At 34.8% G+C, this 15,374-nt stretch overlaps 1 protein-coding gene across 3 annotated transcripts in view; it reads left to right on the top strand.

The window, feature by feature from the left end:
- The first annotated feature begins 7,475 nt into the window (after nt 1-7,475).
- Nucleotides 7,476-15,374, top strand: part of LOC125235299 (xaa-Pro dipeptidase) — a 27,723-nt gene continuing 19,824 nt past the window's right edge. Inside the window, exons 1-6 of one of the 3 annotated variants that reach the window (XM_048141812.1) lie at nt 7,478-7,664; nt 7,802-7,982; nt 8,504-8,695; nt 8,787-8,834; nt 8,906-8,967; nt 9,110-9,154. In XM_048141812.1, the coding sequence (XP_047997769.1) occupies nt 7,812-7,982; nt 8,504-8,695; nt 8,787-8,834; nt 8,906-8,967; nt 9,110-9,154 (518 nt within the window). In that variant the 5' untranslated portion in view covers nt 7,478-7,664; nt 7,802-7,811. Of the gene's footprint in view, nt 7,983-8,503; nt 8,696-8,786; nt 8,835-8,905; nt 8,968-9,109; nt 9,155-15,374 lie in introns of all 3 variants that reach the window. The other 2 variants (XM_048141811.1, XM_048141813.1) reach the window with 2 other exon arrangements.

The following is a 15,374-nucleotide window of genomic DNA, read 5'->3' as shown; positions in this document are numbered from 1 at the left end:
GTCAATACACATTTGAAAAAAAAAGATTAGTTATGATAGTATTTAATAGGTGGCGTTAAAAAATTAAGGTACGATTCTTAGTATGATGATTGACAATCCTATATAAATGATCCTTGGTATAACCAAGTATAACCTAGTTTTTATTTACCTACATTAATTTAATAGTTACAAAACCTACACCTTCAAACAAATCGTTGACCTTGATTTATAATTGTTAATACAGATATGCCTATTGTAACCTTAAATAACAAGTTGTTTACAGGGCAAAGAAGGAAAACTTATTATAATAGGTAATCATATTATTTCAAACAAACAAGTAACATCAACAACAACAGTAGGAAACACAATGCGTAAACAATACCATTTTATTTATCGTTTGGGACATGAACGTGTTTATAAGCGTTTAGATAAAACAAAACCGGCCAAGTGCGAGTCGGGCTCGCGCACAAAGGGTTCCGTAGCAGCAAACCAAAATTACAGTTAAATCAACCTATCTCAAAAACTATAAGAGATACTTTGATCAAACCAAAAATCGTTGAAAGAGTTAATTAGCATGCATCACCTCTATTTTTTTTAGAATTTTATACCCCGTAGTTATAAAAATAGAGGGGGGGGGACATACTTTTTACGACTTTGAGAGCTGATATCTCAAAAACCGTTCACTTTAAGAAAAATGTTTTTTAGAAAACTTTATATCATTTTAAAAGACCTTTCCATTGATACCCCACACGGGTATGTACATCGAAAAAAAATTTTCATCCCTCAGTTACATGTATGGGGGCCCCACCCCCAATTCTTTTTTTTTACTATTTAGTGTCATAATTTTGTAGCGGTTCATACAACACATATTCCCATCAAATTTCATCACTGTAGTACTTATAGTTTCCGAGTAAATCGGCTGTGACAGACGGACAGACGGACAGACGGACAGACGGACAGACGGACATGACGAAACTATAAGGGTTCCGTTTTTGCCATTTTGGCTACGGAACCCTAAAAGACAGTTGGACTTAACTAGATATCTACCACGCACGTTTGTGAGTAATTACTTAAATAACTAGTAGAATGACGTGGAAAACGTGATAAAAAATAATCTCTGCTTAGTCAGAACACATGAAACATAGGTTTTTTTACATTTATTTATTTACCAGAATATGAAAAAGATGTAAGTACGTACCTACGTTACTCTGTACTGTTGATTTAGAGACAAAAAAGTGATGAAAATGTACTAGCAACGGTCGCACTATTTAGAAGTCGATGACTTCACCGTCTGACGTAGGTATCTAACCAGCTACCTACTTTCATGTGGTTTATAAAAAAATCAGTTTTAAATAGGATTGAAAACTGAGAAGAAAAATTAAAACACCTCCAGTTTACGAGTAGGGGTTTCACAAATATTTAGACATGTTGATTGATTTGGAAAGATCATTTCGTATCAATTACATTACATTACATATCCAGTTTCTTCACGAATGGTATTGGTAATTTCTTTCTTCTTTAAGACAGTGGAGATAACCTATATGAGTTTTGAATGATTCACGGTTTAATTAGACATATTGATTATTGACCGGGAAATATCCAGAGCTCGACAATCAAAAAGGTAATCATGGTCTATATAATTATATATCCCGGTCAATATGTCTAATAGCCTATTATATGTAAGTAAAATGCAGGCAAATATTAGATACTCGATACTCATAACATAACATAATCATAACACTAACTACCTACTAAACTCACTGAATTGCCACGTGTTCGTATTTTTAACAATAAAATATGTATAAAACACCACGCCACAAAAGGGGCTTAGCAGTCAGGTTCTTTTTGTTGTCACTAATTTATTGTTTAGGTAAATCATGATCTTATGAAGGATAGTTTATAACCTACTTATCTGATTGAAACTGTTAAATATTGTTTCATACTTAGTCGGTCCTAAAATTCTCACTGGCACCTTATTTTTAAATTTAGAACATAATTTTAAGAAAATGTTTTTGGATTCCATTTTTGAATGTTTGACAATTATTTTAAAACAAAAAACAGTCATTTGCTGCGATTACTCACGATGCGATGGAGTGGACATTAAAAGAAAACCGAATAGCTGTTTTAGCGTTGCACCGCTGTGGGCACTAGCCAAGTACCATTTTCAACTTGCTCAAAAAATTAAATATAACGCTTAGGTTTGTGTACCGTACTATTGATAGGTATAATGAAGTCTCTAGTATTGAGGACAAGAAAATAACTAACCGGCCACGCTCCGTAAGAACACCAGCAGTGATCAAAGCGATCAAGGCCCGTATAGCCAGAAATCCTGTCCGAAAACAGAAGTTGATGGCTTTGCAGATGGGTGTCAGTAGGAAAACCGTCAAAAAGATTTTAAACGAAGATCTTAGTCTACAAGCATACAAAAAAAAGAGTGGGCACTTGCTTAATGAGCGTCTTAAAACAATAAGGCTAAAAGATCCCGAAAGTTGTTAAAGCGGTACGTGAAAAATCGACACCGCGATATCCTCTTTACAGACGAAAAAAATTTCGATGTTGAAGAAAAGTATAATAAACAAAATGATAGAGTGTGTGCTACGAGCTCTGAAGAAGCAAAAATAATAGTTCCACGGGTGCAACATCAACATGGGCATCATTCATCATCAGTGATGGTTTGGTTGGGAGTTGGGAGTATTGTAATCGTATTACGGGCCAACTGAGGTTCATTTTTGCGAGAAAAGGGTCAAAATCAGTGCAAAAGTGTACCAAGAGACGGTTTTGGATCATATTGTCAAAGATCTGCCCAACACGCTATTTTCAGGACATCATTTTGTGTTCCAGCAGGATTCTACACCTGCACACAAAGCCAAGACCACTCAAGCCTGGTTTGAGCGTCAAAAAATCGACTTCATAAGACACGAAGATTGGCCTTCCTCCAGTCCGGACCTTAATCCTTTGGACTACAAAATTTGGCAGGTCTTAGAGGAGAAGGTCTGTGCTAAACCACATAAAAATTTGGAGAGCCTGAACTGAAGTCATCTATAAGAAAAGCAGTCGCTGAAATAGACATGAATATGGTGCGTGCTGCGATAGACGACTGACCGCGGCGTTTATTGGCCTGTATTAAAAATAATGGAGGTCATTTTGAATAATTTTAAGTTATATTCAGTCTCTATTAAATGTAATTTAAATTGATATATAATTTATTAAAAACTGATTGGTAGGTACTTTTGTTTTTATCATTATTTTTATTTGTGACAGAACTTTAGGACCGACTAAGTATTTAAACCAACAGATAAGAGTACATATTTAATCGCTTTTATATTTTTTCATATATAAGTATGTATGTATGTCTCTAAAGCATATTGGAATGGGGTACACCCACTTGACAGAATTTCATTTGCCATAATTTGATTCGTCATTATACTCATTATAGTCATCAACAACCATAATGCTGCTTGTCATAATTTCATATGTCATACATATATTATTTATTACCTATTTAATGCCTATTTACAATATTGATCACGTCACGTGCCAGAAACTATATGTTTCCCATATTGACGATTTGAATAATGTCATCATTACTGAAATCCGTAATTATCACGTGCCATAACGTTATTTGCCATCCAAATTGCCAGAAAGTAGGCTGGGTTAGATTAGGTTAAAACTCTGATCTTCAACAAATTAAAACTAAAGAGTAGGTTATTAAGTGAGAGCACTGAGAACTATGACCACCTACTAGGTCGTTATAGTTCGGCACCTACATAATGAAACTGCTACCAGAAAGTAGGTTAAATAGGTTAGGTTAGAACTGCAAACACAACCATACTGGAACTAACCGAACATGGCGTTTTAAATTCACATACTTACATTTATATATGTTGGTACTTAATAAAAGCGGGATGTTGGCTTGGATTTTATGAGTTACGACTTACGACGAGTACCCAATGTACCCATAGACTTATTATAGTACCTATGGCTATAACCTACAACTAATGTTGGTTTTTATCATTAGATTTTAATTGAATTACTTAGGACAAAATTCTATCAAATTTTATTCCTGTACAATACAATGCCTGTTCACCTTTCAATCATTCTACCCAAGCATAAACTGTACCTACACTTTCTCTAAAATTTAGGATGATGCAATATCTACAAGCCGCGATGACAACGTTGCAAATCTGGTATTATTTGGGACGTAGGTATCAAATATCAACGAAGCAGATAGTTAATTTACGCAGTCGTACGAGATAACATTTGAAGGTGAGATAATTTTATAAAAAAAAGTATTACGCATTACGGTACACATTTTTGTACACATTTTCGATGTCAGCCTACTTTAACTTTACTGGTAAACTTGCAGAACAGCTGATTTTACTAAAACAATCAATAATATTGCCAATTTGCCATCAAGTTGATGAGAGAGCCTTCTTAAAAAGATCTATTAGGACTGGGTGTGATCAATGTCCAAAAAAACTTGGAGTCGAGGGCAACGTCCGTTTTTAGTTCAACGGAACATACACATCGACTCATTTAAAACAGGTAAGTAGTGAAGTTTTAAAGCTCAACGTTTTTTAATAGGTACTTGTTATTGTATTACAGGTAATTTAACAGTCAGATTTCTAATTGTTATCCAGTTTTGTTGATGTGTCTCTGATAATTTTGCTATCTGGATTCTGGATATTAAAATCATAGGCAAAACTAATGACGAATGCGGAATCACTAACCATTACAATTTCCAATGTAGGTATATATTCGCTTCGTACACACACATAGGTACATATATATACTGGTACATATTATGTATACCTATGCTCAATATAAATGTTTCTGAGAAATTAATGCTTGTATAATGTGGCTCTAACCAGATTGATTTTCGTCATCATGAATGAAATGATTCAACTGAAATTAATGGCCATGAAATAAAATATGGTCTTATTATGGTCATACTTGAGCACTGTAAACTGGTGTCGAATTTAGGGCATATCTCAAGCTGAAACGCCTGCTCACAAAGTAGATCACCTGTCGCCTGTGTAAATCTTGACGATGCGGTAAAGATTTTAGGAAGCTACCAGCCAGCCGGGCCAGTCGACCAGACACACTAACACATAGATAACACGTCGTTCACGTACAGGCGCGTCGAGGCGGTCTTGTGTTTATTTACGTCCATCGTATTGTTTGTATACATCCCGGCACGACTGCGCATAACTGTCTACGTCACTCCCCTCTCACCGCGCTGCCCCGCGGACACCGGAGGCAGCTCACTCGCTCTCGCTCATTCATTCGCAAACGTTGTTGCGCGCCGGTAAGGTCTTTGCGCTCCCCATTATCAGCTTGTACGCTAGCTCGGCCCGTGTTGTCATTCACTATGCTGAAAGAACCTTCAAGGTATAGTCGTCAAACAACGGAAGAAGAGGCGCGTCCTCTGGCCTCGAGCAGATTGCCGGCGATCGAGGAACTCACCCTCGGCCTGAAACAAAAGCTCCACCTGCAAGCTCGAGCTAGAGCAGCACCTTACTATATTAGAAAACAAGAACCTGTAAACCTCGTCGAGAGACTTCTGGAACAGCGCGCTCTTGTAGCTGAAGCCGTTCGGAGATTACAAGAAAAGAAACAATCGTGTCACGAAATATCAGTTGATTCGTAATTTTAATAAAAACAAAACATTTAATCTGTGAAAGTGTGGAACGTGTTGTGAAATCGCTTGTGTGTAAGAAACGTGTCGGGTTACAATGGTGCTATATGCGGAGAGCGTGCGAGAGCGAGACGGCCAGCTATGACGTGTCACGCACGAGTCACGAGAACGAACCAAAATGGCGGCCCAGACTCTACAATCATAATATTTATTCTTCGTTTTATAGTGACCTTAACTGATCAAAGTACTAAATGACGTAACAAACGTTACTTTTTGTAACTTATTCCAAATTACCTATTATTACTTATAGTTTTAGTTGAGTAAAGAAGGACTGTTAATTTTGTTAATGTTATTAGTACTGAGGCATTTCCATTTTAAAACAATTATATAAATCAATTTCACTATTATTCTAAATACTATTCAGTGAACAGCTTTAAATCTTTATGTAACAATATAGCTACGTGGATACTGCCAATGGCTATTTCATTGGCAGTTTATATAATTAGCACTTATTCCATTCGATATCGATGTAATAATCTCTCTTGTTACCTACCGTTTTAATAATTAATTAGTATACATTTCTAATGTCAGATATACCTAGGAAATTCAATAATAAATTAATATGCATGTTTATGTTTAAAACAACATGTTTACTTGCAGATATTGCATCAGCTTTCAAAAAGTGATTGCAAATGCAACACGAATTATCTCCGCACTCCTATTTGTCTTTTTTTATTTTTAGTATTATAGTAGGTACATTTTTAAATGAGATACTTACATCATATTAAAAATGTACCTCTCGTTACCTATGCAATTTGTAGGAAATATTAGATAATATTATTTTAATTAGGAAGTACATGAAGTAAAAAACTATGTACTCGTACAACAGAACTGTACCAAATCGGGTATAAAAAACATTGTATTACATGTGTGCATGTTTTAGTGCATTTTGTGATTTTAGATAGTTTAATTTATGTCGATCTTGTGATTTAGATATGTAAAAAATAAATAAAAGAAGTTTAATCATAATAAGCGTTTATTTTTAATCCTACCTCAAAGAAACCATCCTGATTCAGTTAAAAAGCCTTTCTATTTTCTTTAGTTCAAGATATTACTGTACTTACCGCGAGCGACGTGTTAGTAGGTCAATGTAAAGTGGCTACATTTGTAACACATTATTCATCATTATCTTTGCTGCATCGCGTCAAAACAACATTGTTTGATATAATGAAAACAAAATAGAAATCAATAAACTTGACAAAGCCTATCCGCTTCCAAAAACTTTCGATACGAAAACAATCCATATAAAAGGTACCTCTAATTTTAATAGTAGTACCTAGTACAAAATGTCCTGTCAATTCCGGCATTATCATCATTGATGTTTAGTTTCGAAACGGACATAATATTTGTGGTTGCGACCACGTTGCGACGTTGCTATTATTTTCCTTAAAAATACCGTACTTTTACTATTACCGCCATCTTTTGATGAATAGACAGGTCAAAATATTAACTTTGTCTCTCAAGGTTTTTAACAGTGTTGACATCTAGTGCCGAATAGTCGCACCATTTGGTTATAGAGTTGGTTGCGGAGCATGCGTGGATTGCAACTTGCAAGGGTTCCCTTTTTATTACATTGCTTTATACTGATTGAATGCATTAAAAGGAATTATTCCTATTATAATTATATTAAATCACAACACCGGATTTAAATACATATAATGCATTATGTATTTTTTCACATTCTACTAACTACTTTACTAGCGCTATCTGTAGTTATATCCTATAATTACTTGCAACTACTACGTAACATTTTGTTTGTCAATGTCATTAGAGGCAGTCATTGACATGACAGTGACAACACAACCAGCTGTCATAACATAACTAATTCTGTGAAAATAACGTAAATTATTATGTTTCTACTTTGATACACAGTAATACATAACATTTGTTCCAATCAACAGTTGGATTTAATTCTGTAAATTACGTTACACATTGAATTGGTTTCCGTGAAAGTTATTACTATAAAAAACTTCTTATCAAATCAAAGGTAATCGTATGCGATTTCCGCCCTAATCACTTATCGTGTGTACATTAGGTTTATACGAGTAATACGTATCAATTTGAATGTTTGTGTTATCGCTTATATCCTATTATTGCGTTGAACAATTCATTTACAAGTCGTAGCTGAAGAGAAATGGCAGCATCATGGTCGATGGGTCCGGGCACTTTGGAAGTGCCCATGTCATTATTTGCTAAGAACAGGACAAGATTGGTAGAAAAATTGAAACCGGGACAAGTGGTAGTACTGCAGGGAGGGGAGAGTATTCCCCATTATGATACCGACATCGAATATGTGTTTAGACAGGCAAGTGATAAACTTATTTAACTTTTCGAGCTGTGCTACTTATTAAATGTGTAGAATTAATTGTTGTGTTAAGTAGTTGTTATGTAAATACATAAATCGACTTACAATATACACTATGTAGCATAATTGCCGAAGATAAATCCTACGGCTTATACATTACCTTCTATAGTACCTTTAATTTTCATGGTGTTTATTGTAAAAAAAGGAAGTGGTATTCGTAACCGCTATTCGATACCGGTTATGCTCTTAAATGGATCACCAGCATTAATGTTACATCCTGTATATAAAAAAAAATATCCAAAATTTTAGTCAGTTTCATTGGTTTTATAAAATACTAGTTAATATCCCCTCTATGTGTGAATTTCAACCTTCCATGAAGCTATTACGTACTTACGTAAGTGATACACTGTATCTGTATAATACATTAAAGAATATTTAGGCAGGATTTGAGAGAATAAGAAAGCACAGTTTACAATAATTTTGAAAAGTTTTCCGTAAGACTAATAAGAAATATTTAATAGGAAGCTTACTTCACATGGCTATGCGGAGTTCGCGAGGAAGGCTGCTTCTTTGCCCTTGATGTTGGCACATCCAAGTCCTACCTGTTTATCCCGCGACTACCCAAGGAGTATGAGGTGTGGATGGGCAAACTCCACACTTGCGAGGACTTCAAGCGGATGTATGCTGTGGATGAAGTTCATTATGTAGATGAGGTAAAATTGTAATTTCTCAACTCTGGTCAAGTGGTCACCCCTCATGTTCTCAGTCATGTTTGGGTTAAATTAATATTATTCTTTGTTTCAGATACAAACAATTCTCAAAGGATTGAATCCTGATGTTCTACTGACACTGGTAAATATTCTTTTATTTTCATGTTTGTTTCGCTGTTCTGAGAACCTTATCAAAGTATAAATAATTTTCAGAGTGGTCCAAACACGGATAGTGGCTTGACTGCAAAAGAAGCTGTGTTTGAAGGAATTGATGAGTAAGTTTAATACTTGTTCTTTTTTATTTATCAAAATATTTACACAACACAAGTCTTCTTGAGCCATACACAAACCGACGCGGATGGCGACTTTATTTTAAAAGGTGTAGTGATTCTCTAACATTTTTTATTTTATTTTTAGGTTCAAAGTGGATAATGAAATACTATTTCCAGTCATTGCCGAGTTGTAAGTATTATTATGTTCTTAACCATTTGAGTTCATTGGAGTGTGATCCAGGTCTCTTTAAAGCAAGAGTAAATAGGTATCTCATAGGTAAGCGTGATCCACCGTAGACCGCACCATCACTTACCATCAGGTGTGATCGTGGTCAAACGTCTACCTATTCATACTAAAAAAAAAAAGAGTTTATAACCATTAATACCTACCTGTTAGGTATATAACCTACTTAACACAAAAATTTGTTTGTAACTTGTATTTTATAATATACCTTACTGGATCATTTTAAGGTACTTTTGAATATTGCACCATCTATTATTACCAAGCAATAGCGTTTTTTTATCTCACATTGTTTTCTGATAACAAATATATCATAATTTAGATAATACATCATGATTTTCTATGTGTAAATGTTGATTATAGGATTTGGTTTACCCTTGAATCGCCGACAGACACTTGTTCGAATATTATTTCAAAGACAACGTTTAAAATAATTTCATTTCATCGACAGTTCATATCATGGAACAATCGACACAAGTAAAATCAAACCGTAGACTTTTATTTCGTAGATAACTTATTCCGAGTATACTTTACATCGTGGTATTTCATTTCGTGTTTTTTTATTGCATTTTGTTTTACATTAAATACAATTCATTACGCATAATATTATTTCAATTATGTTTATTTCTAAAATTGTACAATTTGTAAACTGTTTGTTTGGTCACAGTTCTAACCTAACCCAAACCTACTCGGTAAGCTGGTAGTTTTTGTGTGTGGTCACAGTTCTAACCTAAACCTAATTTAAAAGCCATTGGTTGTAGTGTAGGTCGCAGTTCTAACCTAACCTAAACCTACTCTGTAAGCTGGTCGTTTTTGTGTGTGGTCACAGTTCTAACCTAACCTAAACCTAATTTAAAAGCCATTGGTTGTAGTGTAGGTCGCAATTCTAACCTAACCTAAACCTACTCGGTAAGCCGTTTGTTTCTGTGTGATCACAGTTCTAACCTAACCTAAACCTACTCTGTAAGCCGGTCGTTTTTGTGTGTGGTCACAGTTATAACCTAACCTAAACCTACTCTAGGATTTAAGCCAATGGTCATAGTTTAATTATGGACGTAAATATGTGATGTGCCACGATAAAATCGACAATTTGAAGTTTCCTAGAATAGAAACATCTATTAACGTGTAGTACGACAAATAAGAAAGTATTGTAATAATACGTCGAATAAATGAATTGCGATGTTTTGTAGTTCTGCTATTTGAAGTACTTTGAAACGAATCAGCGATGAAACAATATTCGTTGAATAGTATTTATAATAACTAAGAAAATTTCAAATAAATAGTAGTTGAAACAAAATTACTCGAAACAATTTTACTCGAACTAAACTTTCGATGATTTGTTGTCGATGAAATGATATTCGATGAAAAGTTTGTCGGCGAAACAAGGGTACACCATAGGATTTGCATACATCTGGCTAAATTTGTCAATAGGTACAATACCTATAGTTATAAGTAGGTACTTACTTTATTTAATAGGTTGTGTTGTATTTTTATTTAAAATAGTATCGCTACGCATTTTGTTTAAAAAAAAATCTATTTTGTTGTTGATATATACCGGGACTGACAAAGCGCATACAAAAAAGTGTACCCCTGAAATGTTTGGGCCTTTTAGGGATAAAACTAGATGGCGCTATCATATTTTCCTTTTTTTTTATTATGAATGGGCTTACTCTTGACCACAGACTAGCCAATGGCAAAGACGCTGCCTACGATAGAGTGAGCTCGCCCAGAAGATGCCTGGTCACCCTTGATTTGAAGGTTCCTCATTTATTTTTGCGTGTTTTTATTTTTTATAAGAACAAATGACGTTTTTCTTTATTTTAATATCATGATATCACGTCAATACACATTTTGAAAAAAAAAAAGAAATTTGTAGTTATGATAGTATTTAATAGGTGGCGCTAAAAAATTGAGGTATAAAGATTCCTATACAGAGTGGGGCCTGTAACAAAGGCGAAGAATTGAACTCTAGGCTATTCTCCTTATACTGATCAACATTTGTTCGGCGACTTTTAAAAATAACTTGTATTTTGATTTTTATCACCCTTGAAAGTTTTTTCTAAGAGGTAATGTATTGCGAATTCTGTTAAGTCTAAAGTGCGACAGACAACGTCAATGACAACAATAATGGCGTACATTGAAGCTAATATTTATTTTGTATGAAAAATTAAAAATTTAAAGACTTCATAATTTTTAAAAGTCACTTAACAAATGTTGATCAGTATAAGGAGAATAGCCTTCAGTTCAATTCTTCGCCTTTGTTACAGGCCCCACTCTGTATAAATCATTCTTGCTGATAAGGTACAGCGGCGCAAATCTCGACTGGAGGACAATTGTAGCTGATCCACTTTTTGGAAAAAATGGAACTGGAAAAAATGGACCAGTTACAATTGTCTCCCAGTCGGGATTTGCCCGCTATACCTTACTGAATATTTTCTGCTGAGCATAGGGTAAGAAAAATATCCAGTATCTCTAAACCCAGCAAATCAAGAATATGTAAAACACCATTGATCCGGATCTGTATTGTTTGAAAAACAATAATGTTTCAAGTGATATTCAGATATGATTCATATGACCTACTCTCAATCATAATTATTATATGCTCAGTACAGTTGTCAGTGCTAAGTAGGTATTGTAGCTACAATCGAGTGCTCATTGTTTGTAATAAACACTATGGAAATATTGTACACGAGTTGTTGACAAGGCAGAAAAATATTGTTATTAGGTAGTAATACCTAACTAATATTTCTTTAAATATTAAGTTGTTGCATAATTATTTTCCCACTTTGAAATGCGACTAAATTATTTTGTAATATCTAGACGAGCTTAGACTGTAATTATTTTTAAAATCGGGACTTAATCGCGTAAAACTACATATTAAACTGACCTCCAACGTTTCAAGGACGGCGTTGTCCCCGTGGTCTCGGAGAAGACTGGCTTGAAATGACATCAACACCTTCTGACAGCCGCGCGAGTTTTTCGAACTACCCGCACTTGGTTTTGGCTTGGCTTGGGACAACGCCGTCCTTGAAACGTTGGAGGTCAGTTTAATAGTCTTGGGCGTATAGTGGTAGACCCATGTCTCATCCATAGTAACATATCTGTCCAAAAAGTCTTGAGGGTCAGCTTCATACAGGTCTAGACAGTCGCGTGAAATTGTTAGACGAGTGATTTTTTGTTCCACTGAAAGGAGCTTTGGAACCCATCTCGCCGACACCTTGGAAAACCCTAATTCGTTAACTATAATGTTTTGAGTTTTTTCATAGGAGATGCCTACGATGTCGGCTATTTCTCTCACTTTTAACCGTCGGTCTTGGATTACCATTTTGCATACAGTTGCCACATTATTTGGATTGGTCGCAGTAGTTGGCCTCCCGGAGCGAGGGTCATCTGCGATACTGACTCGTCCCCACTTGAATTCAGCTGCCCACTTTTTTACCATCGTATATGATGGACCGGATTGCCCTAATGTACACTGCATATCTTCATAAATTTGTTTCGCAGTCAATCCTTTTTTATGAAGATATTTAATTACATCACGTTGCTCCAAATTGTCCATTGTGAAAAAACTGCTTACACGTATTTTTAAATGAGAGGAAAAACTTATTTTAAAATATTGCATTTAATTAAAATTTCGCGGGATGACAACTAAATAATGACAGTTCAAAATAACGGCAGAAAAAAGAAACTAAGTTTTTTTTTTAATGGTCAGGCCGCGAACTTTCCAATCAGCCCTCGTATGTAGTTTTACGCGATTAAGTCCCGATTTTAAAAATAATTATCATTATATATAATAAAACTAAGTCGATAAAAGTGTGCGTGCCGATAAAACTTAAAAAGGAGTCCCGGCACGATAAAGGGACTTAAATAGTGTGATAGCCCTTTATCCCCCCTCGAACAAGAAAGTTCCCGTTTTAACCTAAAGGGCGTGTTTTTAAAGATATAAGGGCTTCTTCAACCCTAAGTATAGTGGCGCCATCTGTTGTCGAGTAGTTGAACTTCATTCAGAACAACGATTATTTGGGTTACATTTCGAAAGGCGCGAAATTTAAAATTCCAATTTCAATAGTCTTAAATTACATTTGTTCTGTTATCGAGTATTTGAACTTATTAAAGGGACTTAAATAGTGTGATAGCCCTTTATCCCCCCTCGAACAAGAAAGTTCCCGTTTTAACCTAAAGGGCGTGTTTTTAAAGATATAAGGGCTTCTTCAACCCTAAGTATAGTGGCGCCATCTGTTGTCGAGTAGTTGAACTTCATTGAAAGTATTCTACAGCAGCAGAACCTATTGTCACGGCAGACGATAACATCGAGAACATTCTAGAAGATATGAGAAGGAAAATATTCTAAAACTCGAATATTCTAGAGCCTAGCTCTCTGAATATATAAGAGCCCGGTGTCGCCCGCCAGAGTCAGTTCGATTTGAACAGTGAAACAAGCGATTTCGAAACGAGAAGGAAAGAAGTTATCTGTGAGCCTTTATTTTGAAGTATCACGTGTGAGTATTTTTAATAGTGTGTATAATAATTTTCCATTTTGAAGCGAAGAAGAAAAAAGTTGTCTGTGAGCCTTTACTGTGAAATATCAAATGTGAGTATTTTAATAGTGTGTTTAATTAATTCTAATAGATTTCTTTTCTTTAATTGTAATTTCCTTAAACAAAATTTTTGCTTTGTCTCAACGTACCCCACGTTTACGTAACAATATATTTGTCTATAAAATGTATGTTTAATTTTATTTTACAGAATACAATGCCTAGACGTAAAAGAGGAGGAGATCTTGCCAGTTCTGCAGCGAAACGGCGGAAACAAAAAGAATATCGAAGAAATGAAACGGAAGAAGAGCGCGAAGCTTCCCTACTGAATTTCTAAACTCTTTACAAGTACCAGGAATGCCATTACACTGCCTTCGTCTGAAAGTTGGATCTCCAATCATACTACTCAGAAATCTAAACTCCCCAAAACTATGTAATGGAACGAGGATGATCGTAAAACAGTTATCGAATAATATCATTGAAGCTGAACTTATTTCTGGAAAGTGCAAAGGACACACAGTATTTATACCTAGAATACCACTGATCTCTTCTGAATTCCATTTCAATTTAAAAGATTGCAGTTTCCAATTAAATTAGCCTTCAGTTTCACGATTAACAAAGCGCAAGGGCAAACTTTAAAATATTGTGGCATCAACCTCAAAGAATCCTGCTTTTCACACGGTCAGCTATATGTAGCTTGCTCAAGAGTAGGAAATTCGAAAAATTTATATATATATACCCCGGATAATAAAATAAAAAATGTTGTTTATAAACAAGTAGTGTAAATGATGAGAAAATGTTTTCAATAATTTTTTTTACCGTATACGTCATAGTTTATTTTTTTATTTAAACTACCACGTAATCTCATATCAACTCCCGAGCGAAGCCGGGTATCATAGCTAGTGTGTAATAATCGTGAAAGTTTAAATCAGTGAGCTTAGACTGTGTGCTAGGAACGCGCCCCTTTAATATATGTATTTGATCGCCAGTGTCCGAGGTGTGGTAGAACTATGTCATAGTGACATTATAAATCACATTGTATGAAATCTCTTACTGCTTGTCATTTTGACATGGTTGTAGAGTGGCCTAGGGTTCCAATTTGTTGACTGTACATGGCACCGGCCGTAAGAGGCCTAAGATTATACACGGTGTTACACGAGGAAACCGAATAATTTGAACAGCGTATTCCTCATCATATTAGAAGATAAAATGTCATATAAACATTTCTGGATTTCGCCTACTTTCAGGGTTATAAGCATTTCAAAAAAATAACAATTACTTATTATTTCTCAGAACAAAACGATGTTTTGATGGCGATGAAGCCGTTATCAGACATAATCTAACTGTCATCGTTGATAGATATCAAAAAGTAACTAGTGACTCATAATAATTTTTTTTAGAAAAAAATGTAAATTTTTATTTTAAATGCCAGTTTTATGGATAACATTTACTTTTTATGTAAAAATACATCCAATAGAACTAAAAAAAAATATTTTTTGGCGAAATTTGCTTGACGTCATATAAGTACCAAAATTTTATTTTGTCCTCAGAAACGCATAGTTAAAATCTTTCGGTATCATCATGTTACACCGTGTATATTATATTATTTATATTCTACCTAATACTCAAGCAAG

This window comes from Leguminivora glycinivorella, chromosome 17, assembly GCF_023078275.1.
Source record: "Leguminivora glycinivorella isolate SPB_JAAS2020 chromosome 17, LegGlyc_1.1, whole genome shotgun sequence".
Taxonomy (NCBI): domain Eukaryota; kingdom Metazoa; phylum Arthropoda; class Insecta; order Lepidoptera; family Tortricidae; genus Leguminivora; species Leguminivora glycinivorella.
The sequence above is the reverse complement of the archived record's forward strand: the minus strand, read 5'-3'. Positions and strand labels throughout refer to the sequence as shown.